General features: G+C 52.6%; 1 protein-coding gene across 2 annotated transcripts; it reads left to right on the forward strand.

The window, feature by feature from the left end:
• Positions 1–2,536: 2,536 nt before the first annotated feature.
• On the forward strand, positions 2,537–12,204 carry VPS25 (vacuolar protein sorting 25 homolog). Of its 2 annotated transcripts, none has more exons than XM_039516280.1 (6): positions 2,537–2,793; positions 4,740–4,885; positions 9,230–9,283; positions 9,708–9,796; positions 10,857–10,932; positions 11,512–12,204. In XM_039516280.1, the coding sequence occupies exons 1-6, from the start codon at positions 2,552–2,554 to the stop codon at positions 11,625–11,627; spliced, it is 723 nt and encodes a 240-aa protein (XP_039372214.1). In that variant the 5' UTR covers positions 2,537–2,551; the 3' UTR covers positions 11,628–12,204. The 2 variants fall into 2 exon arrangements, with proteins under 2 accessions (XP_039372214.1, XP_039372215.1); XM_039516281.1 differs by having other exon boundaries at positions 2,725–2,875.
• Positions 12,205–13,517: the final 1,313 nt, after the last annotated feature.

The following is a 13,517-nucleotide window of genomic DNA, read 5'->3' on the forward strand; positions in this document are numbered from 1 at the left end:
TCCCGAGCCCCAGCGCGTCCTTTCGCCATTCGGTTTCTTGCCTTAGCTCCTGCAGACACGTGGGAATTAGAGACAAACCCCAGCCCTTCCCCCCGACCAGCTGGGCAGTGCCCCCCCTTGGTGCCCGGGGCCACAGTCCCACCGGGAGTTGGCTGCAACTTGATTCTGTCTCCCCTTCAATTTGTGGCACTGAGCAGGGACTCAGGGCCTTTCATAGGATCCTCCAGGGCCAGTCGGTGGCTTACAGGCCTCTTGTCCCATGGCACGTTGCTGGGTGACATGTAGGCCCCGTGATTCCCTCTCTTGGATAACAACACTGAGTCCAGCGACTTGCCCGGCGAGCTGCCAATGACCTCGTTGGGCAGGGGGCTCCCTGATTGCCTTGGCCTGGGTCCCTCAAACAAAGCAGCACCAGGGAAGCGCTGGGGAGCTGGGGCCCCTCCCATCAGGGCTGGAGCCAGGCAGACTCCAGGGTCAGGGTGGGGCCAGGTTCCCTTGGAGCAGTGCAGGGAGCAGGGCTAGGAGAAAATCGGTGCCAGCTGAGGCCTGCACAGGTTACTTGTGGGCAGGTCTGTGTTTGTGCATGACCCGGCCACGCCTGCGTCTGTGCACATCTCGTTTGCAAAGACAGGCAAGCCTATGGCAATCAGTGTGTGTGCGCACGCCTGGCGACTGCGAGCCTGTGTGTGTATCTGGGGAGGCCCAGCCTGTTGGGTGGCTCCACTGTAGCTAGCTCTCCAATCTGGGGAGCCAACCGGGCCTCTTCTCTCTTGCCAGCCCTGCTGCTCTCCCTGGCCTGGTTGCTGGGCAGCCTATGCCCTGAAAACGCTCCTGGTTTAAATGTCAGAGCCTCCTCCACGCTGAGCATGGGACGTGCCCCTCCTGTCCGCCTGGGCTGCTGCCAGCTGGGTGGCACCCGGAGCCAAGGGCTAGGGGAGCCCCTGCGCAGCAGCGTTCGCTCTCGGATCCAGACGGGCCAGGTACTGGCTGCTCTGCCCTCCTCATCGGGCACACGGACTGCCCCACCCAGAAGGAGCCTCGGGTCCGAGCTGCCCAAGTGACCACTGCACTGAGGACAGGGACAGGCTCCAGCTCCCAGGCAGCTGGTGGCAGCTGCAGCTTAGATGGAACATTTGGAGGTCACCGTTCGCCTCACCGCAGTGCCCCAGCTCAGCCGAGCCCAGCCCCGTCCCTCAGACAGTGCCATGCAGGGTCAGTCACCTCATCCCCCACCCTGTCTGCCAATGCACCATGCTCCGGCTGGGAGGGCAGCGCTGCCCCCTAGTGACCAGTACACCCCAGTGCTACCAGCTCTCCCTGATGGGACACAGCAGCTGCCCCTGCTGTACTCCCCACCCCAGGGTGATCTGGAGGCCTGGTGGGGGCAGGAAGGGAGCCAGGTGGCAGGGAGAGGGCTAAGAGGTGCAGCTAGAGGCACCAGAGGCTGTGGGGAAGAAGCAGGGTGACTCTGGAACCACCCAGGGGAATCCTACGTCTGTGCAGCAGCCTTTGGGGCACCCAGTCAGGGATGAGGCCACGCTGGGACGGACATGCCTGGTGCAGGGACCGTGGGGACTCGCCCCATTCCAAGCACCTGGAGGGGCCATCCCTCCCAATGCCAGTCACTGAGAGCAGCAGGTGCCCCTCCCACAGGGCACCAGGGGACTCGGTGAGAGGGAATGAAGCAGCCGTGGCTCCATGGGAAGGAACGGCGAACAGGCAAGGAGCTCAAGGGCACCTGGATGGGTGTGGGCAGAACTGGTGGGACCAGTTTGAAAAGTGCCCACCCATGACACTGCCATTCCTCCTCCCCAGGATGGCAGCTGTGTCCTGTCACATGGGATAGGGCAGTTAGACAGAGAGACAGTAACCACTCAATAGAGAACGGTCTGCCAGTGGCGGAGGAATGGAATTGCTGTGCAGCTGGGCACATATGCCCCAGCCCTGCCCCTGCAGACAGGCCTCTGGGATGGAGCTGGGAGCTGCTGCAGCTGCATTTCCAACCCGGCCAGGACGAGAAGAAAAACTGAAACCTGATGATAAACCCTCTTCCCAGGATATTCACAAGCTGGTTTCTAACCCCAAGATGCTCATTGGCTCATTGATATGCCAGGCCAAACCCCACAAGCCAGGATCCAGATGCCTCTCCCAAGTTATGAGACTGATGCTTGGTACAGTCACCCCACATGCACACAGCTAGGGCCCCTCCCCTTGCCTGCATCTCTAGAGTATCCTGGCTGCCCTGAAGCCTGAGGCACATGTCCAAGTGCCCCCCAAGGCCAAGGTGCTTCATGGCCCTTCCAGGGCAGCTTTAGGTGCAGCTTTTAATGCTCTGCACAAACATTTGTGTATCCTCACGCTGCCCCGAGCAGTCAGTCCCGTCCGCGCTGTGCATATGGGGAAACTGAGGCAGCAAGAGGCAATGTGATGGGCCCAAGATCACACAGCATGGCACAGACCCCTGACGTCCTGGCTACCAGGCTGGGGCCTTCACCACAGCTAAATACAGCTTTGTACAGACCGTCCCACCCACCTCCCGCAGCCATAGTTCATGCTCCCCTCTGCACCCCCAGGCCCAGTGTCCCCCGCAGTGAGGGGTTTTTCAAGGAACGCAACTGGGCTCTGCGGCGTTGCCCGCTGGGGTAGGGCCGCCCAGACAGACGGGGAGGCCTTCAGTTCCCCCGACCCCCACCCTGGGCGGAACAGACCCTGCCCGGAACCTTCCTTCGAGGCTGAGGGCAGGCCGGAAGCCCATGAAGCGGGCCGGAAGTCAGTGCAGAGGACCGGAAGTCGGTGAGTGGTGGTTCCGGGTTCGCTGGGCGGCGGCGATGAGCTTTGAGTGGCCCTGGCAGTACCGCTTCCCCCCGTTCTTCACGTGAGTCCCCGGACAGGCCGCCGGATCGGGCCCCCAGGAGCCCCCCGCCCCTCGGAACCGCCCACGGCCCCACAGGAGCCCCCTCCCCCCCGGGCCGACGGGGTCCCCCGAATCTCCCCCGCCGGCCCCGCTCCGGGCAGGCCCCTCCCACCCTTTGAGCCCCCCCGCCGCGCCCCCTTCCTCCTGTCACCCCAAGGCCGCCCGGTGCCGGGCCCCGCTCTCTGCCCCCCGCGCCGACGCGCCCTGTGGCGTGTGCATGGACCAGGGCCGGGGTTCCCTCCGGCGCCCCATCCCCTGCACTGTGCCCCCTTCCCCCCAACCCCTGCACGGTGCCCCCCCGGTATTCCCTTCCTGCACCCCAACCCCTGCACCTCCCTCCTGAGCCCCTAACACCTGCACTGTGCCCCCCCGGTATTCCCTTCCCTTCCTGTCACCCCAAGTCCGCCCGGTGCCGGGCCCCGCTCTCTGCCCCCCGCGCCTACACGCCCTGTGGCGTGTGCATGGACCCGGGGCCGGGGTTCCCTCCTGCGCCCCAACCCCTGCACTGTGCCCCCACCCCCAACCCCTGCACCTCTCTCCTGAGCCCCTAACACTTGCACTGTGCCCCCACCCACTCCCAACCCTGGTATTCCCTTCCTGCGCCCCAACCCCTGCACCTCCCTCCTGTGCCCCAACCCCTGCACTGTGCCCCCTTCCCAACCCCTGCACTGTGCCCCCTTCCCCCAATCCCTGTACCTCCCTCCTGCACCCCAACCCCTGCATTCCTCTCCTGCACCCACGTGGGGAGACTGACCCACCTGGATGCACAAAGCAGCTGGCATTGCCGCTCCTCTGCCCCAGGCACCCCCTGGGCTGCATAAGGAGAGGGTAGGAGAGCAGCAGCTGCTGATGTCTCAGCACAGCCCAGGTGGGGAAGTGACCTGAATGCAGGGAGCCCTGGTGTGTATGTGTTTGGGGGGGGGGGGGGAGAGTGTGTATGAGTGCACTGTCTCTTTAAGAAAGCATGCAGGGTCCGGAGCCTGAAGGCTTGTGTTCAGACACAAGCAGCCTCAGGACCCAATAGGCAGCAGCACACACAGATTCCCCCTGTCCTGTCACCCGAGCTCAGTGGAAATCAGGTGCATGGGTGAGGGGGACACCCTGACATCAGCATCCACCCCAGCAGATAGGACGCTGCTCCCCATCTGGAGTGGGGAGGAAGGGCGGGACAGGAACATCAGCAGCTGCACATGTGGGTCGGGGGGGGGGAAGCCCCGGCTCCGGAGGAGTCACCTGATCACCTGGCTTGGACGGCTGGTTGTCCAACTGCCCCCTGCAGCTCCGGTCTCTCCCCCCTGCCCTGCCCACTCTCCAGCGCGGCTGCTCACCTGCCTGCCACCTCCATCGGCCCAGCTGGCCCTCAGCAGGTCAGGTGGGAATCCAAACCCTGTGCATGGTACCCTCTTTGCACCTGGGCAGGGGGTTGGACGGCCCACCCCAAAGCTGGACCCTTGCAGGGGACCCACTTGATCTGTGCCACGGGGGACTGAGTTCCGGCCAGTGAAGCAGATGGTGAACTGGCCACAGCCTGGTTAATGTCCTGCGAAAAGTCCCAGTACATCTTGGATTACTGAGCGTACCAGCCAGGTGGCATCTGGAGTGGGGGCAGGTGTCAGGAGCACTGCTGGAGGCTTGCCTCTGGATTCATCTGTTGATGTAGCTGCTGTTTGTTGAAGCTTCAGGTTCCATCGACATTATGGCGAGGTTTGCATGGAGGAGTGGCTTGTCTGACTGCGTTTGTCACCCCCTTAAACCTCTTTAAGCCCAGATCCTGATGTTCCTGCAACCGGATGTTGATCAGAAGCACCTCTGTGTTTGTTTCTAGGTTGCAGCCCAATGTGGACACCCGGCAGAAGCAGATGACAGCCTGGTGCTCCTTGGTGTTGTCTTATTGTCGAATCAACAAGCAATACACGATGACGGTCATGGAGGCCCAAGAAAGCCCACTTTTCAACAACAGGAAGCTGCAGCGTATCCTTTGCTCCCATGCTGTTTCAATGCCCAGGTTGCTGTGGTGGCTTTAATCTAAACTAGGACTGTCAATTAATTGCAGTTAACTCACGCGATTAACTAAAAAAAATTAATTGCGATTAAAAAAATTTAATTACGATTAATTGCAGTTTTAAGCACACGGTTAAATAATAAATACCAATTGAAATATATTAAATATTTTGGATGTTTTTCTACATTTTCATATATATTGTATTCTGTGTTGTAATTGAAATCCAAGTATATATAATTTTTTATTACAAGTATTTGCACTGTAAAAATGATAAACAGAAGAAATAGTATTTTTCAATTCACCTCATACAAGTACTGTAGTGCAATCTCTTTAATGTGAACGTGTAACTTACAAATGTAGATTTTTTTTGGTTACATAACTGCACTCAAAACCAAAACAATGTAAAACTTTAGAGCCTACAAGTCCACTCAGTCCTGCTTCTTGTTCAGCCAATCGCTAAGACAAACAAGTCTGTTTACTAACGGGAGATAATGCTGCCCTCTTCTTATTTACAATGTCACCAGAAAGTGAGAACAGGTATTTGCATGGCACTTTTGTAGCCAGCATTGCAAGGTATTTACGTGGCAGATATGCTAAACATTTGTATGCCCCTTCATGCGTCAGCCACCATTCCAGAGGACATACTTCCATGCTGATGATGCTCGTTAAAAAAAATATTGCATTAATTCAATTTGTGACTGAACTCTTTGGAGAGAATTGTATGTCCCTTGCTCTGTTTTATCTGCATTCTGCATATATTTCATGTTATAGCAGTCTCAGATGATGACCCAGCACATGTTCATTTTAAGAACACTGTCACTACAGATTTCACAAAACACAAAGAAGGTACTGATGTGAGATTTCTAAGGCTAGATACAGCACTTGACCCAAGGTTTAAGAATCTGACGTGCCGTCCAAAATCTGAGAGGGACGAGGTTTGGAGCATGCTTTCAGAAGTTTTAAAAGAGCAACACTCTGATGCGGAAACTACAGAACCCGAACAACCAAAAAAGAAAATCAACCTTCTGCTGGTGGCATCTGACTCAGATGATGAAAATGAGCATGCATCAGTCCACACTGCTTTGGATTGTTATTGAGCAGAACCTGTCATCAGCATGGACGCATGTCCCCTGGAATGGTGGTTGAAGCATGAAGGGACATATGAATCTTTAGTGTGTCTGGCACATAAATATTTTGCAACGCCAGCTACAATGGTGCCACGAGACTGCCTGTTCTCACTTTCAGGTGACATTGTAAACAAGAAGTGGGCAGCATTATCTCCTACAAATGTAAACAAAGTTGATTGAGTGATTGCCTGAACAAGAAGTAGGACTGAGTGGACTTGCAGGCTCTAAAATTTTACACTTTTATTTTTGAATGCAGTTGTTTTTTGTACATAATTCTAATTTGTAAGTTGCACTTTCATGATAAAGAAATTGCACTACAGTACTTGTATTAGGTGAATTGAAAAATACTATTTCTTTTGTTTTTACAGTGCAAATACTTATAATCAAAATACAAAGGAATAAAGCGAGCACTGTACACTTTGTATTCTATGTTGTAATTGAAATCAATGTATTTGAAAACATAGAAAACATCCAAAAATATTTAAATAAATGATATTCTATTACTGTTTAACAGTGCGATTAATCGCGATTAATTTTTTTAATCACTTGACAGCCCTAATCCAAAGCAATAATTTGAGGTGTATTTTACTGTCTCTGTAAAGCGTGTTAGGTTAAAAAGCAATCGGTAACCACTGGAGGGGAATCCTGGAGGACAGTTTGGGTTGGGACCAGGGTGTGCTGAGTGGCACAGTTCACTACAGTAGTAGATGGCTGCTGTGTCTAGGACTCCATGAATGCAGCGCAGGGACTCTCACTTACTTCTGGCAGTTACAGAGCAGAACTGTTTGCAAGATGCACATTCTTCCAGATCAACAGCTCTGCTCCTTGGCCCCGGACCAGCAGGCTCATTCCTGTTGTTAGCACTGCAGCGTTAGGCAGTAAATAATATTGTATCAGGGGCAGGGTGTTCTGCACTGTAATCCTCCTTTGAGGAGTCGTGTCTCTGTGCTGCTGTCTGCATGGACATTAAACTTCACAAGGACTCCATGTAAAAGGAGGGTTTTTTCTAAGTGTCATTGGCCAAAATTCCCCCTTCCAGGACCAGCTTTAGGGAAAATGGTGCCCTGGGTGAATTTGAATTTTGGAGCTCCTGGCGCCCATGGGCGCCCCCCGTCACCATTGCTCTGGCCCCCATGGGTGCCCTATTACTCCTGGGCTCTCACCTCCGGGCCCCGTAGCCTCTCCCCAGTGCTTAATTTGTTTTGAAAGAGGTAAGGGCTAGCTGAGTGGCCAGAGAGCAGCAGCTGCTGGCTGGGCGCCCAGCACTGAAGGCAACGCCACTGTCAGCAGTAAGGCAGAAGTAAAGCTGACATGGTGTGTTGCCACCCGCACTGCTGCTGTGGCTCATGGCGCCTAGCACTCAGCCTGCGGCTCAAGGTGGGCTTCACGCTATCACATAGGGGCTGCATCTTGCTGGAGTCCACAGCCATCCTGCAGCCTTCTGGCCACTCCTGGCTCACCAACAGATTTTGGTAGGAGGGGCAACTTTAACCGTGATTCCAGGGCCTACTTAGGCACCTTAAAACTCTAGGTTTTTTTTCTCCAGATAATAACAGTGCTTCTGTCAGCTAATTTCTATCTAATTCCTATATAAAGAAAATACAAACACCAATTAAAGCCATATTTTAAGTTTAGAACAATCAGGAGATAATACAGCAAGATATTCCCAATCCCTAACCTAGAGATGTCAGTTCTGGAGCTTTAACACAGATCTCAGAAACACAAGTTTGATACTTTGTACACTGTCTTTAGTAGAGAGAAATAAAAAATACATAAAATTTGCTTACTTTCTCTACCAGACAAACTCTGCGTTACTGCCATTATCTACTCTGTTTTAGTCAATTGTTTTTCACTCCACTAAAAACATATTTACTTAATTTTAACAAACGTGATTGCGGGTTTTTTTCTATTTTATCAAGAACGGGAATTTATTTTTCTAATTATTTTGGCATTTATATTTACCGATCACAATCACGTATGTGACTTACGAATATCTGACTCCATCATGACTATTAGTATCCGACTTGGAACCACATTTATTTTTGTACAAATTTTAAGTTATTTTACAGATAAAACTAAAACTACAATTTGAAAATAAGTGACTTTCAGCTGCATAGTGTCTGAAGTTATGTGTTTTGCTAATTTTTTTTTAACTGGCACTGCTAAGGTGAGTAAAACCAAAATCTACATTATTTGATTGTACCACTGTACACAATATGCTAATATGCTAATAAAAGAAATAATAATTACTCCAGCCAGGACAGATTAGGCATTTTAGAACTCACTACTCAAATAATTAAATTTAAGCATAAGAAAAAGAAAATTACAAAATGCACAGACCAGTAAAAAAGTTAAAATAACAGCACAGTAATCTTTAATGAACTTTGAAAGAATAAAATGACAGAGAATATATTTGCATTGGGCATTTTGACGGGAAGTACCAAGAGGTAACAACAATAATAATAGAAGTGTGTGTGTGTGTGTGTGTGTCAGCGCACTGTCTCTTTAAGCAGAGCACTCACCACCAGCCTGAAAGCTTGTTCAGACAGCAGAGGCTGTAGATGGCGGTGGAGCAGGAAAGGGGAGGAGGCGCTCCTCTGTTCCAGAGCAGTTACAGAGCTGGTCCAGCTGCCCTCCTGCAGCTCAGGTTGTCAGTCTGCCCTTTCTAGATGCTGCCACTCACCTGCCTGGCTGCCTCCATAAACCCAGCTGGCTCTCAGCAGGTCGGGTGAGAGATACCACGCAGTGCACCTCTGTGCTCTGCAGGGTGCCCTGCTGAGCACGACGCCCTGGGTGATGTCCTCCTTTGCGCACCCCTAAGGCTGGCCCTGCTCCCTTCCCCAACTTTCATCCAGCCTGCTCTGTATTTGTCATGTGCTGCCATCCACCCCAGAGGTGGCTGTATTTTGATAGGAATGTGGTTTTTGACTTGTATGCGGTTTGTCAGGCTCAATGGAATCCTCAGTGATGAAAGGTGCCATGGAAATCTTACATGGATATATTATTGTAGAGCTTTGCTTATTTCAGTTATTTAGAATTGTGTCAGGGCATGCTTTGCTTTCGCTTCCTTCCCCCAACCAGTTTCTGCTGTGAACAGTGTTGGAGATGGTCACACATCTGATGTCATCCTCTGAGCTTTGCCTGTGCTGCTAAATTGCACTGAATGTTTCCTTAACCCAGAACCAGGGAAACTCCCCATGGAATCCATACAAGTGGTGTTAGAAGAACTCAGGAAAAAAGGTGGGTGAAAATCTCTGCCGAATTGTCTGTGACTGTTCATGTTGCCTGTGCTGGGTGCATCAGCAAGACCTGGGTCTAATTTCCCTCCTAGTGCTGAGAGTCTGTCTGTGCGACTGTCCCAAACCAGGCTGGGCATGGGCTGTACCATTCCTATTGGAATCTCCCTGAGTTCCGGTTGTTTTTCAGTGTTGTCTCTGTTTTCAGAGTTCCTTGTCCCTTTCCTTATGCTGCACTGGGAGAGGGAGAGTCGGGCCCAGAGGCAGGAGAGATTTTTGATTTGAATGTGGGGGTGGGTAGGAAGCAGGTTTGAGTGACAGGATGGGGTAGAGATGGAGCTGCATACATACATAGCGTCCACCTGTAATGAGGTGTCATTCTTGATTTGGGGCCCTTTGGTAAATACACCATTTCCATTGCGTTTCAGGGAACCTAGAATGGTTAGACAAGAACAAATCCAGTTTCCTGATCATGTGGCGGAGACCAGAAGAATGGGGGAAGCTCATCTATCAGTGGGTGAGGCCACAGAAGCTTTGATACTTTACAGACCATGGCCTCATTTTTATGCGTGTGTGGAGGGGGGGGGGGGGCAGCTCTCTGGTTCAGACCCTTTTGCGGCGAGTCTGAAATAATTGCTGATTTGACATCTCACCCGCAACCAGCCCCTTCTAACTGCCAGTCCCTCAGGTGGATGGACGCTGCCAAATGGCCTGGCTTGTGATTTGTGAAAAATGCACCTGTCAAATGTTGGTGCCCTGATTCCCCACTGCCTTTACCTTTGCGGGTCCCATTTCCCTCTGCTGCAGGGAGGTGCAGGGCTCTCGCAGTGGTGCACACCTTACATTGTGTAAAAAGTTGTGATTTGCAAGTGAATACACGGTTCACACCCATCTCCCTGTGAGTGTGGTTGAGAGTTCAGTAGTGAGCACAGAGATGCTGTTGCAGTCCCCTCCATGACACAAGTTCTCATTGTAAAGAGTTGGAGACAGGCTGCAGGCAGGGCTGCCCGCCAGGAGCGCTGCGCCCGCCTCCCCAGCGCGGCGCCCTCTCCCCCCTCCCCCTCCGGCTCTTCCCTCGGCTCCGGGGCGGGGGGCTGGGAGCTCTGGCGCCATGCCTGCCCGCTGGGGCGCTCCGGCAGGCGGGGCGCGGACGCCGCGCCGCTGACCCTGCGGGAGCCCGCCCGGGAGAGAGAGAGCGGGGCGGGGGAGCGCAGACCGCCCGCGGCGGCCGCGCTCCCGGGTCCGCTGCCCGACCTACCCGCACAGGCATGCGGGAGGGAGCTCCACGGGCAAGGAGCCCTCCCTCCCCGCCCCAGGATGCAGCGCTTGCGGCCCGCTGGTGCCTAGAGCCGCCCCTGGTTGGCGAGAAGGAATAAAGGATGGTGGGACAGCAATAGGGGTTGGACTACTTTCTCCACAGTCAAATCTCCTTGTCTGAGGAGTTAGTTTGTTTGCCAGTAAATACTGACTGGGTTCCACTCCATTGAAATGAAGATCCAGCAGAGATCAGTGCTGGGAATCTTAATTGTTTGTAAGACACATAAGTGAAATTCTCTACATCGCTCTTGTTTTTCCAGGTATCTAAGAATGGCCTGACCAACTCTGTATTCACACTCTACGAGCTGTCCAATGGAGATGACACAGAGAATGAAGGTAACATCACATCTTATGTGTTCTGGGGCTGCTTTCCAGAGCACAACAGTATTGTAAGAACAAATAATTTGTACTGCCAGGTGACAATTTTAATGGTGAAATTCTTTACAATTGCTTGTAGTTGCTGCATGCTATCTCTGTATTTTGGGGCTCACATTGATCACCACTGAGAAGCGGGGCTGTAAGCTTTATTCGCTACCCACCCTGAGATCTTCGTATCATTAGTGTGTTATCCCTGCCTGTCACTGAGCCTCTCTCCCTTCACCATACCAAAGCTCTACCCTCTTGTTCTTCTGGCTCCAGGGGGCTGAGTTTTCCTCCTTGTGAGATCTGCCTGGCTCCCTTGCAGAAAGCTGCATTATCTGTTCCTTCTCTGTTTAACAGCACCCAGCTTATCTCTTTCTGACGCGGTGGCTTGGATGAATGTGCTCTTTGTTACGCTCTTGGGGTCTGTGAAAGGTGCTCCGTAAGGCACCTCCTAGTTTGCCATCATTAGTCGCAGACTGCTGTGCGTTGTGTTGGTTTTGAGGTGTGATTCTTGTGGTTTCTATTGACTGAGGGTGTTTCATCCTTCCCTAGAGTTCCATGGCTTGGAAGAGTCCATGTTGCTTCGTGCCCTGCAAGCCTTACAACAAGAGCACAGGGCTGAAATTATCACACTCGACGAGGGCCGAGGCGTCAAGTTCTTTCAGTAGGCACCTCCTCCCTTCCCATCTCCTCTGACTGCTAAAGTATTTCTAGCTTGAAAGGTTCAGTCTTCAGGCGTGGAATCGAGCAGTGACTGGAAGCAGCTGCATACTCTGGCTTTCTTGGGGCAAGGAGAAGCTGTGAAGCCTTCCGAAGATATGACTTTTTCTTAGAAATCTTCAGAGATCTTCTGTCTTTCTCTACTCCCTGTTGATTCTGTTTATCTGAGGGGTTAAAGCTGCTCTAGGTAGATTCAAGGGAACCGCTCCAGCTATTGACCCTAGTTCCTGAGAAAGGAGCTGAAGAGCAGGCACTGGCAAGCCAATCACGTGGCTCTTCAGCTGGAGGCTGGTTAGTTGAGTTTGGCTTTCAAAGGGCAGATCTCTCGCCCTGTTCCAGTCACAGAGTCAGGCTCTGCAGAATGCGACGAGCAGAACCACCGAACTGGTGACAGCTTTTGAGTTATAAAATATGTCAGCAGAAGAATGAGAAGCGTCACTGTGAAGCAGACGGAACCGGGTGTGGTGGGGGTGGGTGCCTGGGAATTCATTTGGCATAATTAAAAGAAGGTGTATTTATAGAGCAGCACTGGGTGGTTTTTTTGCTTCATCGGTAATGAAACTGAGGGTTGCTTTTCTGTCAGATTAGTGGCCTTACATTGTAATTCTGCGTTGAAAAGGCTGTGAAGATGGCAGCCTACCGGGGAGAGGGGAAGGATTCCCAGCGAGTCTCTCTTGCTGATTCCAAATCAAGTGGTTTGTCTTTGTAAGTGAAAAGATGTCTTTTCTAACGGCCAGCCCCACAGACAGTCTGGGCTCTTTCCAGCCCGTGTCCCAGGGTGTGCAGCGTCACCAGGGCACTGCTGCCTGTGGCCAGAGAGATTTAGCAGGTGTGGCAGGGCTGCTCTGTAGCAGTGATGGGTAGTGGGAGGGGACAGTTGGTGTTCAGACCCTCTGCCCAGGTGACGATGGGTGAAACAGCAAGAGCTCAGCTCGATTCTGCTGGACAAGTCGGAGCTGTGTTTTCTGGGGCAGCACGGGACAGTTTGCCCTTCCCTGCCCTTGTCTAAGCGGCATTAGGTTCAGCTGCAGCCTTTGCTGACACCCCTTGTCAACAGCAGGTAATTTTTAGAGCTGACAGGGTGCTAGAGCCCGGCCTGAGTTTGTGGGGCTGGTGGAAAGAAAACCCTTCAGCCTTGTAATGGGACCTCATGTGACTTGGAGTCAGTGATACACGTGCCCTCGGCTCACATGCTGTCCTTCCCACAGGTGTGTCTGTGTCGACCTGCACTTGGGGGCTTTGGTGTGACACCTCAGCTCTCGGGCCGTCTCTTACTGCTGCCCTGAGTGCTGCTTTGCTGGTAGGAGGCCTGCAGCCTAGGCTCAGAGGGAATAGCTCTGGCCTCATTCCTCTGCACCAAGCCAGGCGGTTTACACAGGGCTAATGCAGTGTCCAGTCCTGTCTGGAGCTGATCATCTCTCCGCAAGGACTTTACTGGGCTGCGAATAAACAGCAGGATAGCACAGTGCCCTTGCATCCCCCTCCCCCAGCAGCCAGGACGTCTTGTTTCTTGGACAGTTAAAGCCTTAAACAATTGGTTTTATGAGCCGTAACCTTAACCCTTTGCTTCCCAGTGCTGCCTCGTTGTTCCTCTTCATGTGGGGGATTTTGACGGCTGTTTTGACAAAGTGGGTTGTGACTCCTTATTTAAGGCGCTGATGTGTGGGCATGGTGCTCTCATGTGACTTGCCACCCACCCCATCACATCTCCCCTGAAACTCACAGAGAGGCAGCTGAGACTAGGAAACGTCTTGGTCTGTTTCCCTAAGGTGCTCACAGTTTCCATCTCCCTGCAGCTGACGCAAGTACTGAGCAAAAATAGTCCCCCTTCAGCCGGA

Source organism: Mauremys reevesii, linkage group 27 (assembly GCF_016161935.1).
Source record: "Mauremys reevesii isolate NIE-2019 linkage group 27, ASM1616193v1, whole genome shotgun sequence".
Lineage (NCBI taxonomy): Eukaryota > Metazoa > Chordata > Testudines > Geoemydidae > Mauremys > Mauremys reevesii.